Source organism: Solanum verrucosum, unplaced genomic scaffold (assembly GCF_900185275.1).
Source record: "Solanum verrucosum unplaced genomic scaffold, falcon-dt-bn FXZP01000165.1, whole genome shotgun sequence".
In the NCBI taxonomy this organism is placed as follows: Eukaryota; Viridiplantae; Streptophyta; class Magnoliopsida; order Solanales; family Solanaceae; genus Solanum; species Solanum verrucosum.
Window position 1 is genome coordinate 1,841,746 of NW_026020340.1, and position 16,594 is coordinate 1,858,339.

Sequence of the window (16,594 nt, forward strand, 5' to 3'; positions counted from 1 at the left end):
CATGTGGGATGCATTAATACATGGTTAGGCTTGCACTCGTCGTGTCCTCGTCGGCTTGTGGATTTGAGTAATGATTAATTAGATACAAATCTGAATATGTAATGCATGTTTTTTCATATATGGTTTTTAGAAATTTAATGGTGAAAATCGTAATGGAAGGAAGGAAGAGAAAGAACAGTGATGGAAGACGTGCGTGAGAGGCTAAAGAGAGAGGAAAAGTTGATTGACAATGAAAGCCTTAATTTGAGGTGGTTTAAATATGCAAATAACTTCTAGGTTACTAATAATTAGTAGTAAGACATATTGTTTAAAAGTATAAATAATATTAGTATATATGATAATGAAGTATGTTTAATTAAGTAATTCTGCCCTTTTTAACTGTATTTCAAAAATCGTAAACACAAGCCTTTTCATTTGTTGAATAATTATTTTTCATAGCAATACAATCTTTAACATTTTTCAAATGATCTAATGTTTACTTTGTCATCTAATTAAATTCAATTCATACAATATAAGATCTGTTAAAAAAAACTCTTCTTATTAATTTTACCTTCACAACTCGAACCCAAAAATTCTAATTTTATAATAGTTACAGTACTTACCAATTCTACCATAAATTTTTGATGATTAGTTGATTGGTAATAGTAATACATGTAACGCAAAAAAAAAATTAAAAAAATTCTAGAAATGCTTTGAGTTGACGACCCGTAATTATAACCCGACCCGTATTTCCAACCCGACCCGCTGATGTAATACCCTAAACCCTGGCTTTAATGGCTTCTTCATCACTTCCCTGGCTTCACACCATTTCTGTGTGATCAAAGATGAGCTGCAGAACGACGACGTTTTGGACCCGGATACTCCGCAATCAACTGCGGTTCACCAGTAGTAAGCCACCATCTTCCGCCGCCGGCGCAGCCAAGGAACCATTTTTCCGGCACCCATTTCCGCCGCATTCCGTACTAACTCCTCGTTTCTTCTCTACGGCGTCCTACAACCGGACACCGTCAGCGGAGAGGGTAATTCAAGAGTTGTTGCTTGACGTGGAAAGGGACAAGCAAAGGGAAAAGGAAGAAAGAAAGAAGAAAGGATTAGATACAGCTGATATTGATGCTGAGGAGAATGAGGATTCCATGGGTGTTGGTCCATTAATTGAGAAGCTTGAGAAGAAGAAGCTCAAGGAGGAGAAATTTAGCTTTGAGCCTACGGATTCGGATTCGGAAGATGATGATGAGAGGTGGACTCCTGATGCTATTAACAAAAAATGGGAAGTTTTTGATAAGAAGTTTAAACGACATGAAGAGCTTCTCAAGAACTTCACTGATGCAGGTACAATGATTTCATTTTCATTGAATCCCTTTTGAGACATCAATGGTTGAAGTAGAATGCAAAGATTTGATTTCCCCTCCGGGGTCGTTTGGTAGCTAGTAAAGAAACAACTTATCCCCATATTAGTTTTTGCATGAGTCGTACAATGTTTGGTAGCTACTTAGAAACTAAATTACGCATTTGGTTTGCAATTTAGAAACACCTATAACTAATACATGGGTAAGTTATGAGAGAATTTGTGTATTATCTTATGCGGGGTAAAGAAATGGAATAACTAATATCTTCATTACTAGTACCTACATAATTCTAGTCGGCTACCAAATGACCCCTAAGTGGTTATTAGCTTATTTACATCCTAAGAATTCACATAGGAGAGAAGGCACAAAATAATGTTAGTTTATTAACACTGTGAAAGCGTGATAATTGGTGGGATTGGAAAGTTAGCCTCAGTTTTTTTTGTTGTTTATAGGATGGAGGTGAGCAATATGGCTATAGTGTCTGTTACTTTTAGTTAATGTAAATGTTAGTGGAAAGGTTTTGGTTGGGGTTTATTAGATAGGTTGGTATATGTATGGAAAAAGAATAACATACTGTTAGAACTATGTTTGTCTGTGCATATGTATGTGAAGTTCAACTATGTGAACTGACTTGCAAAACCAATTGAAAGCATTTTGTTGTCGAATTGGAATTGACAAATTATGGAAGTTTTGACCAGAGACACTTGATGATGCATACAAATGGATGAATAGAATTGACAAGTTTGAGCAAAAGCATTTCCGGCTGAGACCAGAGTATCGGGTGATTGGTGAACTGATGAACCGCCTTAAAGTGTCTGAGGGTAAGGAAAAATTTCTTCTGCAGCAGAAGGTGAATAGGGCCATGCGAATGGTGCAGTGGAGGGAAGCTTATGATCCCAACGACCCAGAGAATTACGGACTTATTCAACATCAGCAGGTGGGACCCTCTGTAGATCTTTTAGAACATGCTGGGTTTGAAAAGGAAAAGGGGATGATTCAAGGAGGAGATGATGATGACGACATAGAGTTTGATGACATGAAAGAGAAGGATGATATATTGTTAGAGAAGCTCAATGCCATTGACAGGAAACTTGAAGAAAAGCTGGCTGAATTGGACCACACCTTTGGGAAAAAGGGTAAGCTTTTAGAAGAGGAAATCAGAGATCTTGCTGAAGAGAGGAACTCGTTGACAGAGAAGAAAAGAAGACCTCAATACAGAAAAGTAAGCACTAACTCTTACCCTGGTCACTTAGCCCTAGATAAGTCTCTCACAAATTTTCTTGTTTCTGAATTCGGATTATTAAGCATTCCTTTTCATGGCATGCATTGTTTTGTCATCATCCTGAAAGTGTCCTACTTTACTAAAAACTGCTGTCAGATTCTCCCGGCAGTGCTACAAACGTGCTGAACTAGATTTAAATTTTGATTTGTCTTGTTTCATTGTGTCAGAGTTTTTTCTTGCAGTATGAAACTTTCTGCTCCATTCATTTTCTGGAAAATTTCATCCCTTCTTGAGCCTCAGGTTGTGTTTCTAATAAGTATTGGGCTGATGGATTTCTCAAAAATAAAATATGTTTTTGTTTCTTTGAATAGAAAAAAGACATTTCGAAATGAGTGAAAGTATTGGTTTTACTTTCTTGCAAATGGGACTTAACTTTTGGGAAGTTGTTTCAGGTGGAGAATTCTAATATTTATCCTGCTAATTTTCTGTTAATAAAATGAGAAGTTACAAGAAGCATGTTGTTGGTACCAAATACTTCGAGGCCAGACTCATACACCACATGTTCACATGTCTGATCGCTTCATAGTATATAGAAGGAATAGCATTTAACTAATCACTTTTCTTAAAAGACTTAAGCTTCTTGGTTTAATTTCCCTGGATGGCTTCCTTGAAATGATTGTGGTGTTTCTTTCTTACAAAATTTGGCAGTACTAATTATGATTTTGTTTTGGTTGTGTTCTTCATTCTGTTAGCGGAACAGGTTAATATTAAAAATCAATGTTATTTTGATAGAATTTGCTTGAGGTTGGCATGTTATGGAATTTTCCTAAGCTGTATTGCAAGAAAGAGAATCTTATTAGTTAAAGGTTAGACCCCAATCTGCTGGCAGGAAAGTAGAACTGTAGAAGCATGCTATATCTTGCTCTTGCTTATGTAGTGGTCAAAAACTCGTAACCTCTGGTAGATCGGTCTATGGCCAAAAAGGTTCCCCTGCTTTTTAAGGGTGAAGAAGGTGCTTTCTTCCCTCTTCCCGATAGTACTTGGTAGGAGACCTTTTTTTTGAGATGCTGCTAAGTAGTGCATCTTGACGTTCTTCTTTCTGATAAACTAAATAGCAAATCTGAAATGTCTCTGACAGAAAATGAAAAAGAAATAGAATAAGGACTCCATCAAAATAGAATAAGGATGATAGAGTGGAGTTGACATGAAATGAACTAATCAATTCTCGTTCTGGGCTAGTGATCCCATACGTTTCATTATGAGAAAGGAAAACTGGGTGATTCCAAAATGCTTCATCTAGTTTGCTTGCCTTCTTGAGTTCTTTGACCAAACAAAAGGAGGACAGCATACATTTAGTTGTCTGATATGAAGGATCATCCTTAAGCCTCCAGCAAATTGCAAGTTTCAATAAGTGTGTGCTATTGAAGTAGCTCATCTGAGAGTTTGGATCATGGTTAGGTCCAAGTTGTGAGAACTTGTAAAATTTGCTAATATTTTCGGTATTCCTAAGACCCACACGTGAAGTGGGAACCCTGTTTCCTCATTTGCATACATCATTTATTTCTATGTTGAGGATTCTTATGACTGACTCAACTCAAGAACGTTTACATAAATAAAATATCACCCTATGAGGACAAGTTTATGATTTTTGAGATTTAGAGTATATATTCTAAGTTATTTCGTAGAATATATGTTTCAGTTTCACTGAGTTGGGTGTTATCATTCTTTCATCTTCACTTATTATTTCTTCATGATGGCAGGGTTTTGATGTGAAACTCATTAATGTCAATAGGACATGTAAGGTTACTAAGGTAATGCAGCTATTGAATGGATTTTTCTTTCTTCTTAATGGACCTTGAATGAGCTATTTCACAAATTTTGGCTGAAATGTGATACAGGGGGGACAAGTTGTCAAGTATACTGCTTTGTTGGCTTGTGGGAACTATCACGGAGTTGTTGGTTTTGCAAAAGCAAAAGGTCCAGCTATTCCCATTGCCCTGCAAAAGGTACATGAGTCAGTTTATTGTTTGACCATGGCATTTAAAGCATGTGCTTCATTTTTGTCAATGCCTTGGCTGAATGATTCTGTATGAAAAAAGACTTCTTTTTATAAAAAAATTAAATTCTGCAGGCATATGAGAAATGCTTCCAGAACCTACATTATGTTGAACGGCATGAGGAACATACAATCTCACATGCAGTTCAAACAAACTACAAAAAGACCAAGGTACCAACTATTCTGATAACGGATTTTAGTTGTTTTCTTTTGATAATTTTTCTTTGCTCATACACGTAGAAAATCCATTGTGAATTTCTGCTTATGCCTTCTTAAAAAAAAGAATCTTGATTTTCTGTCTATAGAGGTAACGCTTCCATATTTTCGTTTTTTTTTTTTACTCTTTGGTCTTGAACCTTTGCTTACTTGCACCTCTATTCAGGTATATCTGTGGCCTGCTCCTACTCAAACAGGGATGAAAGCAGGTAGAACTGTCCAAACAATTTTGCATCTAGCGGGTTTCAGGAATGTGAAATCGAAGGTACTGTATCATAATTCTGATCAAGCGGGTCACATAATATTGAAATAGGTATTTATTTGGTGCCATTATTGTAACATCATACTTTGGCAGGTTGTTGGCTCAAGGAACCCACATAACACAGTTAAAGCTCTCTTCAAAGCTCTAAATGCGGTACGTCCATGTTTTGCTTGTGTATTGGTGCTACTTTCCCACTCTGCTCCCTCTCTTTGTTTTCTAAAATTTCACTTCTTCCTCATTATTTTTGGATTAGATTGAGACACCCAAGGATGTTGAAGAAAAGTTTGGGCGAACTGTTGTCGAATCATACTTACTGTAATAGGCATTCTCAACGTTTCTGTGGTGTTTCATGGCACCTTTTTCGTCATAGCGGGTAAGAACTCAAAGTTCAGCTAGTCTCATATTTTCCCATTTGTTTTTGTCCTCTTCGTACCACCATCCACACATTGAGATTCTTCTGATTCATCAGTGTAATAGTTGGAAAATAGTTATGTATATACATTTGTTCGATGACTATAAGTGTATCTAATCTTGATATATTCACTAATCTGGCATTTCAAGGTTTGAAATTTTGGGCTAATTAGCTGTTTCTCTTGTTTTGGCAGAGCATAAACCAAGGAGAGGTCGAAACCATGAGCCCATCAATGGATTGGCTATCCTTTTCATAAGCTAGTTTAACTTATTTCTTTTACCTTTCCTTTTGGTGATTTTATTCTTGGTTTGGTTGTTGTTGGTGTAGTAGTGTTACAAAATAGATGATGATCTCTAGTAGACCATTGTAGGATTTTTGTTTTTACTTTTCCTATTTCAGTTTCGATTAGTTCACAAGATTGAATAGTCAATTCTCCTTCGAACCTCGATTCGATTGTTCTCCAAGAATATTGAGCCGTGAAGATACTACATATATGTGGCCCGTTGTACTAATCGAATCATTCATTAAAGTTTGAATACGAAATAAAACCATTTTCCAATGATTTCTTGGACACTGATTGTAATGTGTGTGGAGTTTACCTTATGCGCACTCAAAACATCGCGACTATGAATGATGAATTTTAGCCGGGATTTTTTGAGCTCGACTTCTTAGATTTAAGATGACATTTGTATTTTAACAATATTATTGTTATGTAATATTATGAAAGAAGATTTAATGTAATGTGTTTGGAGTTTACCTTATGCGCACTCAAAACATAGCGACTATGAATGATGAATTTTAGCCGGGATTCTTTGAGCTCGACTTCTTAGATTTAAGATGACATGTGTATTTTAACAATATTATTGTTATGTAATATTATGAAAGAAGATTTAAGTAAAAATATATACGGCGCCTGATCTGAGACGTAAATCATTCGAGACACATTAACATCAATCAATTTATAATCATTTAAATATTAACTTAAATTCATTGAATCTTCATACGTTTTCTACTTCAAATTGATGACTATAATAAAAGGAAAATAAGATATTTTTGTTATTGACCTAACTAACTAATAGATAAATAAAAACATTACATATATTTTTTTTTCTGAAATTTGAATAAAAGATATCCTACTAAAACACTTTATCACTGAAGTGTTCAATTGGCACACAAACTTAGTTCAGCTATAAAAGTTTCAAATTGAATTAAGACAATACTCCACCGATATTCTCCCTATAGTTTTTTTTTTTTTTTTGCTTACAGTTTTTGGGAACTTTTTCATCCATTAGAACTAAACCCAGAACTCTAATGGAAGCTAATTCAAGAAGATTAATGGGTTTAGAGAAGAAGAAAAAAGTAGAAGAAGAATGGAACAATATTTACAACTCTAAACACCATCTATCTCGTGCTGATTTTCCTTCCCACTTCGTATTTGGTGTCGCCACTTCTGCTTATCAGGTTTTCTTCTATGCTTCTATATAGTTTCGAGTTTATCTGAATTCAATACTTATGTGAAGAAGTTTACTGAAACTGCAAGAAATAATACTTCTTTCATATCAATTTACGTGGTACTGTCTGACTTGACACAAGGCCATATCAATTTACGTGATACGGTTTGACTTGAAATAAGTCATATCAATTTACGTGATACTGTTTGACTTAACACAAGCCTGAAAAAAATTATGACTTTTGAAATTTATGATCTGAAATCAACCTTGGATATAATCATAGAAAAGTGACATTGTTTTGGTTACAAACTAAAAAGAGAAGGTGCTACATAAATTGCTGTAGTTTTTAAAAAATTGTATTCAAATATTTGTTTGGCCATTTTTTGGTACTTCCAATCATGAAACTTTGTAAAATGCATGTCGAAATAGAACTTCAAATATCAAAAATTAAAAATTTTAGAAACTTAAATTTTCAAGTTTTAAGCTTCTTCTTTAAAATCTATGACCAAATGAGAGCTTAATGCTAGAAATTTTAGAGGTTGGACCCATAAAACTTGAATCTTGGATTCGCCTATGCTCCTCTTATCATTTTTTTGGACTAATGTTTTGTTTTATCTCTCCTTTGTAATATTTCTTATTTTTTTGGGGAATTTTGGTATATGGCAAAAGGTTGAAGGTGGAAGCAAAGAGGGAGGAAAGGGTCCTAGCGTATGGGATTCCTTTTCACATACTCAAGGTAGTTAACTCTCTTTGCTTTTTGTTTTTTCTCCTTTTTCTGGTGGATGTTTTGTTGAAGTTTTTGTTTAGGCAAAATATGTGATGGAAGCACTGGGGATGTGACTGTAGATCAGTACCATCGCTACAAGGTACACTCTACTTCTCGTTATCATTATTATTACTCTCCTATTATCTTATTCTTCGATTTTTATTACTTGTTTCTTCCTTTGCTTTGGTTGTCGTATTATCTTTTGTTGCTAGTGTCCTTTACTCCATTATTTTCTGCATGGCTTTTTCTTCTTTTTACTATTGTATTTCCTTTTCTTACTGATTTTGATATGCTTTACTTGAGCTGATGGTCTATCGGAAACAACCTGTCTAACTTCATAAGGTAGAGGTAAGGCTGCGTACACACCACCCTCCTCAGACCTCACTTTTGGGATTACACGGAATATGTTGTATTTTTTGTCAATTTTATTACTTAATAAAGAATATAATTTGGAATTGGGATTGGAAAATTTTACTTTCTTTTGGGCCTTATGTTTGCCGTGGTGTCCAAAAAGATAAATACCTTGTGTTTTACTATTGCTTTTGTTGATATACTTTGTTCTTATTCATGGCAGAGTGATTTTTCCTTTTTTTTTTTGGTTTAATTTTGTTCTTTTAAAATACAGGAAGATATTGATCTCATATCCAAGCTGGGATTTAAGGCTTATCGTTTTTCAATATCGTGGAGTCGCATCTTTCCTGGTATGAAGCTTTTCATTGTGTGTTTGATAATGGTGGTTTGCGAGTCAGCTGTGCAAAGTTTCAGTCACTTGATTGCAAGTTTCAGAAAGCCTTTTTCTTTTCTTTCTTAAATTTTATGTTCAGTCGAACAGTGCAAATTTCGTGCTTTTTAATTTTTGGTTGTGAGCGATCTCTGTTAATATCAACTGCTCTCCCAAGTAAACACAGCTTTAAAGAATAGCCTTTTTTCTTTGATTGCTTTTTGGTGCACCTGAATATTCCGACTTGTATAGAGGATTGAATGGCTTTTGTAGAGAATCATGTTCTGATGTAGTTTCTCTGCTCTTTGGTATACGTCTTGTATATGGTAATTTTTCTTTCCACTGCTATTAATATTTTTACCTTATGATTTTATTTTTTTGCAAGTTAGTGCACTTCAATTTTGTGCTAAATATGTGCTATCCCATCTTTTAGTTTACTTCAATTTAACATACCTACATTTAGCCACTACATGACCTTAATGACTGGCTCCAACTCGGATCTTATGTTTGTAGTTAGCGGTTCCTTAGCCACTGCAATATGTTTCAGATTTTTATAGGGTTTCTTCGCCTATGTACAGATGGTTTGGGTACCAAAATCAACCATGAAGGCATAAAGTACTACAATGATATTATTGATGCACTACTTGAGAGGGGTAAGATGTTATCCGTTCATTCTTCATGTTAAAGCAATAATACGTAGCCTTTGGTTTTATGTACAAAAATCTGCCAGCTGCTTCTTCTCTGTAAACATAACAATGAAGTGAAGGTTTTATACTGATTAAGCATTTCCTTTTTTTGTTCTTCAATGATGAATTTCTGCCATGTTTTTCCAGGCATTGAGCCTTGTATAACATTGTATCATTGGGATCTCCCTTTGAATCTTGAGGAATCTTGTGGAGGCTGGTTGGATGAACAAACTGTGTAAGCTCCAATCCTTCAATTTTTCTCTGTTAATCAACACGTTACAGATTTTTTTGGTGCTTATAATAGAGTGTGTGGTGCATATGGAATTCTAAGTATGTATCATAACTTTTTGAGCACGATTTTTGGTATTATTATATCCGATGGGACACTAATGTCTCGGTTTGCTGAAAATGTTGTAAAGTGAATGTCCGGTAATGCGATTTTAAACCATGTTCTGGATAAAGTGTAGCATTCATGGGTTCTCTACGTCTGATTGTGCCTTTTGGTTTAATTGACCTATGTTAGTTATAGGTTTCTGAAGTGATATTAAATGTTGAGATTTCTTTCTGAAGAAGGCAGGCTTTTTCATTTTCATTTAAGCTGCAATTAAAGCTTGTTTATCCATGTAACTTGTGGAATACTTTGTCGATAATTACCTCCTAACAATCAACTTGGATTTTTGCGGCAAATATATAGAAAATATTTTGCCATCTATGCAGAGGCTTGCTTTGGTAGCTTTGGCAATAAAGTGAAGAGGTGGATTACAATTAATGAACCTCTTCAGACTGCTGTAAATGGATATTGTACTGGTATACATGCCCCTGGAAGAAGTGAAAGTTCTTCTACTGAACCATTCTTGGTAGCACACAATCAGTTGTTGGCACATGCCGAAGCTGTTTCCATTTATAGGAATAAATTTAAGGTAGCTCTTACAGTTTGAGAATTACTCTTGTTTCTTTAAAAACGTTGATGGAAATTCTTCCAGTCAGAGTTATCTCTCACTGATATTTGGGCTTTAACTGTTGTAGTTAAAGTTTCTGTGATTACGTTCTTTTCTACGTTATTCTGTCCTGACTTATGCTCCCTCAGAAGTTGGGATGGAACTTTTCTGCTTTGTCCATTGGTGATAATATTGGCGGTTCTATATTTACAGGATGAGCAAGGAGGGGAAATAGGCCTGGTGGTGGATTGTGAATGGCCTGAGCCTTTATCGGATAATTTAGAGGACAAAGCTGCTGCAACAAGGCGCCTTGATTTTCAGCTTGGATGGTACTTGTTATATCTGTGTTAGTCAGCCAAGAGTTCATGTTGTAAGCAGTGGCAGAACTAGGATTATTTAACAAATAGTATATATACATAACAAAATTTTCTTAATTACCTATAGAGGATAATTTTTCAATAAGGGGTGACACCCATTGGATACATGTGGCTCCGCCATTGGTTATAAGGGAGGGTAACTTAAAGCAGAATGACCCAACAACATGCTATAAGCCCAATCGGTCATAAAAAATGTATCTCAGTGATGGTCCAGATATCGGATAGAATAGGTAGTACATATTGAACGAAGAGAGATACCTATAATCTCATCACCCTGAAAGCTATTGTCTGTTGCATGAGGCGCTAAACACTAATGACTTGGTTAACAATAATTATTTTGTTAAGGAGGTCCTATTAATAAAGAATTGTGATTGATTGTTTAAGAGAGAATGTATTTGAGTCTTCATCTTTCATCTTAAGTCGAGCAGCTGAAGGCCTGACATATTTCACTTACTTACCAAGAAAATTACCCCAAAAAGGCCTAACATATTTCCCTTAGACTGAAAAATTTGATCACGAGCCACATTAATCTGTTTATCATCATTTTAGTGAATCATTTAGTTGGGGAAATAAATTTTTTGCTTTAAATCTATGAAATTCTGGACTCTACCATCAAGGCATTAGGATAAAAGGTCACCCTCACCTCTTTATTGTGAGTTGTTACTAAGTTTGATTCAGATTTTCTTTGAAACGACTTTATCCAATTATATTAAATTAACCTTCTTGAGGCTCTAGACCTTGTTACTTCTAATTTTCTATGTATCTATCTGAAAATCTTGTATATATTTTCTTATAAAGCATGTATATAATCAATATAAGGTATCACCAGTCAACTTTCTCTTTTATGTTTTAGATTTTTGTAATTTCTTCACAAACATTCTAACAGGTACCTGGATCCAATATTTTTTGGAGATTATCCTGAAAGCATGCGTGAAAGACTTGGAGATAGGCTTCCAAAATTTTCACAGCAAGACAGGGAGTTGCTAAAACATTCCTTGGACTTCATTGGTCTGAATCACTATACTTCAAGATTTGTTGGTCATGCAGCAAATAGTGTTGAAGGGAATGACTTCTATAAGATACAGGATGTAGAGATAATTGGTATGTGAGACCTTAACAACTTTTGTCATTTGTTAGATTTTTCTAGACCATAAATATGTGAGTGCTTTCCTAAGTTGACTCATGTTTCCTTTTTTCTTTTTGTTTTGTTACTTTCCCTGTTCGTCATAGCTGAATGGGAAGGAGGAGAGGTGATCGGTGAGAAAGTATGCGTGGTCTCTCTTTTCCAGTTCCTTGGATGTATATATCAGACATCGTATACTGAAAATGTTAAACTTTGTGCAGGCGGCATCATCATGGCTTTATGTAGTTCCTTGGGGAATTCGGAAAGTTCTAAATTACATTGCAGAGACATATGACAATCCACCAGTGTATATCACTGAGAATGGTAATGCCTTCTGCTTTTCACGGGTGTAGTACTAAGGTTTTTGTTGGTCTCTTTGCTTGAAATTCGGAGGTCGTCCAACTTGTCTAAGTTAAGACAACGCCTACTCTATATATATGTGTATGGGAAAAAAATCATGTTTATACTACTTTTGCCTATATGTGAAAAAATGTTTCACTTAGAAATTTCCATTCGCTTAAAATTGGAAGTTCTTTTGAAGGAAAATGATTTATTAGAAAATATGACAATTATCTCCATTCTAGTGGTTTTGGCATTCTGCATAATCCTTCCTTGCTTGCATACATGATGAACTTGAGTATGATTTTCTGCTGAATGCAGCGCTTTAGATTATGCTAAGAGCACTTTCGTTGTCATTCTTGTTTTGGGGAAGCAATGGTCCCTGTTTGGACAATCCAAATGTCTATGGCCTAACCTGCACCAACGATTTTCTATGAGGTCAAAACTGTGTAGTGAAATAAATTGTTGTTCTCTTCGACACTCGATAGCTTTTGACAATGTCTCAAGAATGAAGGCCTGAAAGCACCTTGTAAACATGAAGAGCTTCTATTTGAGCTTCCCTGATAAACTAATTTTCCAACTGTTAAAGTAACCGTGCGACATGAGTTAAATATACTTTCATTTTCGACTTATTACTAACAATTTGATGACTATAATTATTTGTACCAAGTGATAACCCAATTCAGTTTTTTTCTCTTGTAACTTCACTTTTCATGTTTAGGTATGGATGATGAAGATGATGACATATCTCCTCTCCATGAGATGTTGGATGATAAATTAAGAGTTACTTACTTCAAGGCGTACCTTGCTGGTATTCATCAGGCAATCTTGTGAGTATTCTCACAAACCTGTGTTTCATAGCCCTCGTGTTATAAGCATGTATCGGCATCAACATGCATTACAATTATTGTTGATTCCTGTCAGATCTTAGTAGCTCATTCTTTTGCATATTATCTTGGCTGCATTCATTCAAACTTCTATTTGTCAATTCAAATTGTAGGAATAATTTGCCTCTTGAAATATTCTAGTTCATTCCCCATTCGGATTTAACATTTTAGACATTGATAGGAAAGCTTCGCCAAATATGAGATCTTTTTTTGTTTGATAACCGTGGTGCCTGCCACCTCCCACCAGCACCAAGTACCAAATAGCACCGTCCACCAATGTTAGAATAAATGGGAAGAAATCACCTAGTGTTTTGTCTCTGTTGGGATTTGAACCCGAGACCTCAGGATGCTCAACCCAGTTGAACCTGAGATCTCCTACTCTCGTCTCATCTTCAACTCTTGTTTCCGGAAACAGTTGGTGTCCGCTGCTCTTCCAGGTGTCAAAAGTAAAAAGTAGTTATGCATGATACTTTTAGCACAACAAATGACTGGTATAACATACAAGGAGGGCTCAAACTTTTTATGCATGATATTTTTGCAGTTACATCATAAATTCATGAACATTTGTCAATATCTGTTGGCTGAATGATTCCACTCTTACGGGATCAATCAAATGTTGTTTTTTTTTATTACCATTTGACTGGATGGCGATGCATTTGCCTACACTCTATACATATTAACGGAGTCCTACATTTGTCTCGATAGGGATGGTGCTAATGTAAGGGGTTATTTTGCGTGGTCATTGCTGGATAACTTTGAATGGAATCTTGGTTATACAAAACGCTTCGGTCTGACATATGTGGACTTCAAGAATGGGCTAACCCGGCATCTGAAATCTTCTGCTTACTGGTTCATGAGATTCTTAAAAGGCGGACAAGTAAAACATGGGAAAGAAGATTAACCAATTTCTTGTGTTATGAAGTTAGCAGCTTATATTTTCATCTTTTTCTTTTTCTAGTGACTCTTTGTATAGGCTTTTTACATGGAAAACTTTTTTATCTTTCTCGTATGATAGGTGTAATCATGACTTTTCTTGTTTGGCTCAAGGTGTCTGGTATATGGAGTCTGTGAACTCACTGTCAAACAGATTTAACTTGTATGGATCAACAATCCTAAGAAATTACAAGTTTCTTGAGATAAGTCTACGCGTTTCTGCTCAGTATGTCGTTTAATAAGTTCTGGATAAACTGTAGCATTCAAGGGTTAACTCTACGTCTGATTGACGATGAGGATCTTCCCCTTCCAATTAGTTTCTGATTGATGTAATTATGTGTAATGTTTTTCTCTGTCAATGCCTATGAACTTGTATGAACTGTGACTGAAAAAACAAGCCTTTTCACAGGTTACTTCTTTCCCCTAAGGCACATGTACATCAACTGTAAATTTTTCAATGAAATAAAATCACCATTCATACTACATGTAAACTTTTTCCTATTTATAGTTAGCCATTGTACATTAACCTAACCATGATTGACGATGAGTATAGCTGTCAAAATGGGCTGGCCCAACCCAACCCAACCCGAACAGGCTAGAGAGTTAAATGGGTTGGGACGGGCTGACCCTTTTAATTGAAGGGCGTATAAAATAGCAGCCCTAAGCGAGCCACGGGTTGGGACAGGTTGGCCCTTCAACCAAAAAACGGATAACATTTTCCTCTTAGAAAGAATATGAACGCTGATGAATTACACATACTTCAGTGAATATTTACAAACAAATACATAATAGCCAAGATACAACATTCATAAGTTTCATCCGAGCAAAAAACATTACATGATCACTATTTGCATAAACAAGACAATAAAGGAGAAGTGAAAAATTAGGCATAAAAACAAAAGTAAAAGAGGTCAAAGATTCTTAGTTATAATGGAGTAATGAACTTGGGCTAATAAGAAAATTTAGTGGACTAATGACCCTAAAATGTAAAAGATATGTAAAAAATATAATCTTGATTTTATATTGATAATTTAAGATTATTTATTGACAATATCTTAACAAGTAAAACACTACTTAAAATTTATATAATAAATATTTTTAAAATTCACAGCCCGGGGGCTGGCCTCTGAGGCTTGTGGGTTGGGCCAACGAGGCCAGCGGGCCAAATGAGGCTGGACTAAAAAGCCTCGTTCCTAAATGGGCTGAAAAAATTAAGCCCAATCCCATCTAATTCAAGGGTTGGATTAGACCGGCCAAACTCATTTTGACAGCTCTAACGATGAGGATCTTTCCCTTCCAATTAGTTTCTGATTGATGTAATTATGTGTAATGTTTTTCTCTGTCAATGCCTATGAACTTGTATGGACTGTGACTGAAAAAACAAGCCTTTTCACAGGTTACTTCTTTGCCAGGCTAAGGCACATGTACATCAACTGTAAATTTTTCAATGAAATAAAATCACCATTCATACTACATGTAAATTTTATCCTAGTTATAGTTAGCCATTGTACATTAAGCTAACCACGATTGGAATACAACAACAAACTCATTGAAATCCCAATAAGTGGGGTTTGAGTATCTTATCACCAACAATAAAACAGAAGAGAGAGCAAAAATAACAATAATTACTAGAAGAGAGCAAAAACAACAATAAACCAATGCGATGTACAATTAACAATATACTATAATAAATTATTGAAAACAATAATAAATAACAAGTAATGGTTCTTCCTTTGTTTTAGGTAGCTAGGAGATCATAACGACAAACAAAACAAAAATGATCTTGTAAGCATTTTAAGTAAAACAAAGAAATAGAAGTGAAAGTGCTCCTAGCAGATGAAAAATACAACTTGGAATTCCAACTCCACAATAACTTTGGCCAAAATTAAATTAAATCTATCCATTTCCTTTTTGATGCATCAATCGAAAACTTATCCAATAAAAAATGTCTAGAAAGAAGCTAATATTTTAATAAAGGGTAAAATGACAAATATATCCCGAACTATCATAAATGGTATGCATATATCCTTCGTCATGCTTTTGGGACATTGGTGCCCCTGCCGTCCAAAAACTAGAGCATATATGCCCTTAACTCTAACAGAAGACTAAATAGGGACACGTGGCACAATCTTGTCCGTCGACACGACATTTATTAAATGTCGTGTCGATGGATAAGATTATGACACGTGTATGTTCGTTAGTATAAAGGGTATATATGCTCTAGTTTTTGGACGGCAGGGGCACTAGTATCCCAAAAGTATGACAAAGGTAATCAACGTACCAATTACAATAGTTCAGGAGAATATTCGTCATTTTTCCCTTTAATAAAATATGTTAAATATAAATGCATACACAAAATTAAAAGATAGTAAACATGTAAGTTTAAATAGTAATATTATTATTATTATTATTATTTATAAAAGTATAAATTAATTCTACTTAATAAGATGTGAACCATTTGTTTATAATACATTATATTGGATGCTATTATAAAAACTTTATTTATTAATATAAATACTTAAGTTGTTTAATCCAAATTTCTAATATATTTTTGGTAATTAAAGTGTGTGAAAATTAAACTAAAATATATTTAATTCATGCACATGAACAATATAATTTTTTTAAGAACAAAAATCAGTTTTAAAAAAAAAAATACTATTAAAGCTGCAACCTGCCCCGCCCCGCATTAATTCTGAAAAAAATATTTCTGATCAAATTCAAACATTGTTTTTTAATTATTATTATAAACTTTGTTTAGTTTTATTTATTGCATATTTCAATTAATGCAATTCCAGACGATCATATTTTTGTTGTAACAGATTAATACTATAGATGACCATAAATAGTCTTTATTGTTCT

At 34.8% G+C, this 16,594-nt stretch overlaps 2 protein-coding genes across 2 annotated transcripts; both read left to right on the forward strand.

The window, feature by feature from the left end:
* The first annotated feature begins 785 nt into the window (after window positions 1-785).
* LOC125837230 (uncharacterized) lies at window positions 786-6,047 on the forward strand. The gene is made up of 9 exons (XM_049516386.1): window positions 786-1,329; window positions 2,045-2,568; window positions 4,329-4,379; window positions 4,467-4,574; window positions 4,700-4,795; window positions 5,007-5,105; window positions 5,196-5,255; window positions 5,356-5,475; window positions 5,708-6,047. The coding sequence occupies exons 1-8, from the start codon at window positions 825-827 to the stop codon at window positions 5,419-5,421; spliced, it is 1,509 nt and encodes a 502-aa protein (XP_049372343.1). The 5' UTR covers window positions 786-824; the 3' UTR covers window positions 5,422-5,475; window positions 5,708-6,047.
* Window positions 6,048-6,696: 649 nt separating this feature from the next.
* On the forward strand, window positions 6,697-13,865 carry LOC125837062 (beta-glucosidase 42). The gene is made up of 13 exons (XM_049516204.1): window positions 6,697-6,975; window positions 7,635-7,701; window positions 7,773-7,831; window positions 8,357-8,432; window positions 9,031-9,105; window positions 9,286-9,373; window positions 9,833-10,058; window positions 10,290-10,405; window positions 11,340-11,554; window positions 11,684-11,718; window positions 11,798-11,900; window positions 12,637-12,745; window positions 13,508-13,865. Exons 1-13 carry the CDS (start codon window positions 6,826-6,828, stop codon window positions 13,701-13,703), a joined length of 1,515 nt encoding a protein of 504 aa, XP_049372161.1. The 5' UTR covers window positions 6,697-6,825; the 3' UTR covers window positions 13,704-13,865.
* Window positions 13,866-16,594: the final 2,729 nt, after the last annotated feature.

What these genes read in the sequence shown, in the direction of transcription:
- LOC125837062 (XM_049516204.1), top strand. Translation starts at nt 6,826, where the DNA reads ATGGAAGCTAATTCAAGAAGATTAATGGGTTTAGAGAAGAAGAAAAAA. An exon ending in TGGTTGGATGAACAAACTGT is followed by an intron (nt 9,374 to 9,832) that starts GTAAGCTCCAAT and finishes GCAAATATATAG; the next exon opens with AAAATATTTTGCCATCTATG. An exon ending in TTTATAGGAATAAATTTAAG is followed by an intron (nt 10,059 to 10,289) that starts GTAGCTCTTACA and finishes CTATATTTACAG; the next exon opens with GATGAGCAAGGAGGGGAAAT.
- LOC125837230 (XM_049516386.1), top strand. Translation starts at nt 825, where the DNA reads ATGAGCTGCAGAACGACGACGTTTTGGACCCGGATACTCCGCAATCAA. An exon ending in CAAGAACTTCACTGATGCAG is followed by an intron (nt 1,330 to 2,044) that starts GTACAATGATTT and finishes AGTTTTGACCAG; the next exon opens with AGACACTTGATGATGCATAC. An exon ending in TTCCCATTGCCCTGCAAAAG is followed by an intron (nt 4,575 to 4,699) that starts GTACATGAGTCA and finishes TAAATTCTGCAG; the next exon opens with GCATATGAGAAATGCTTCCA.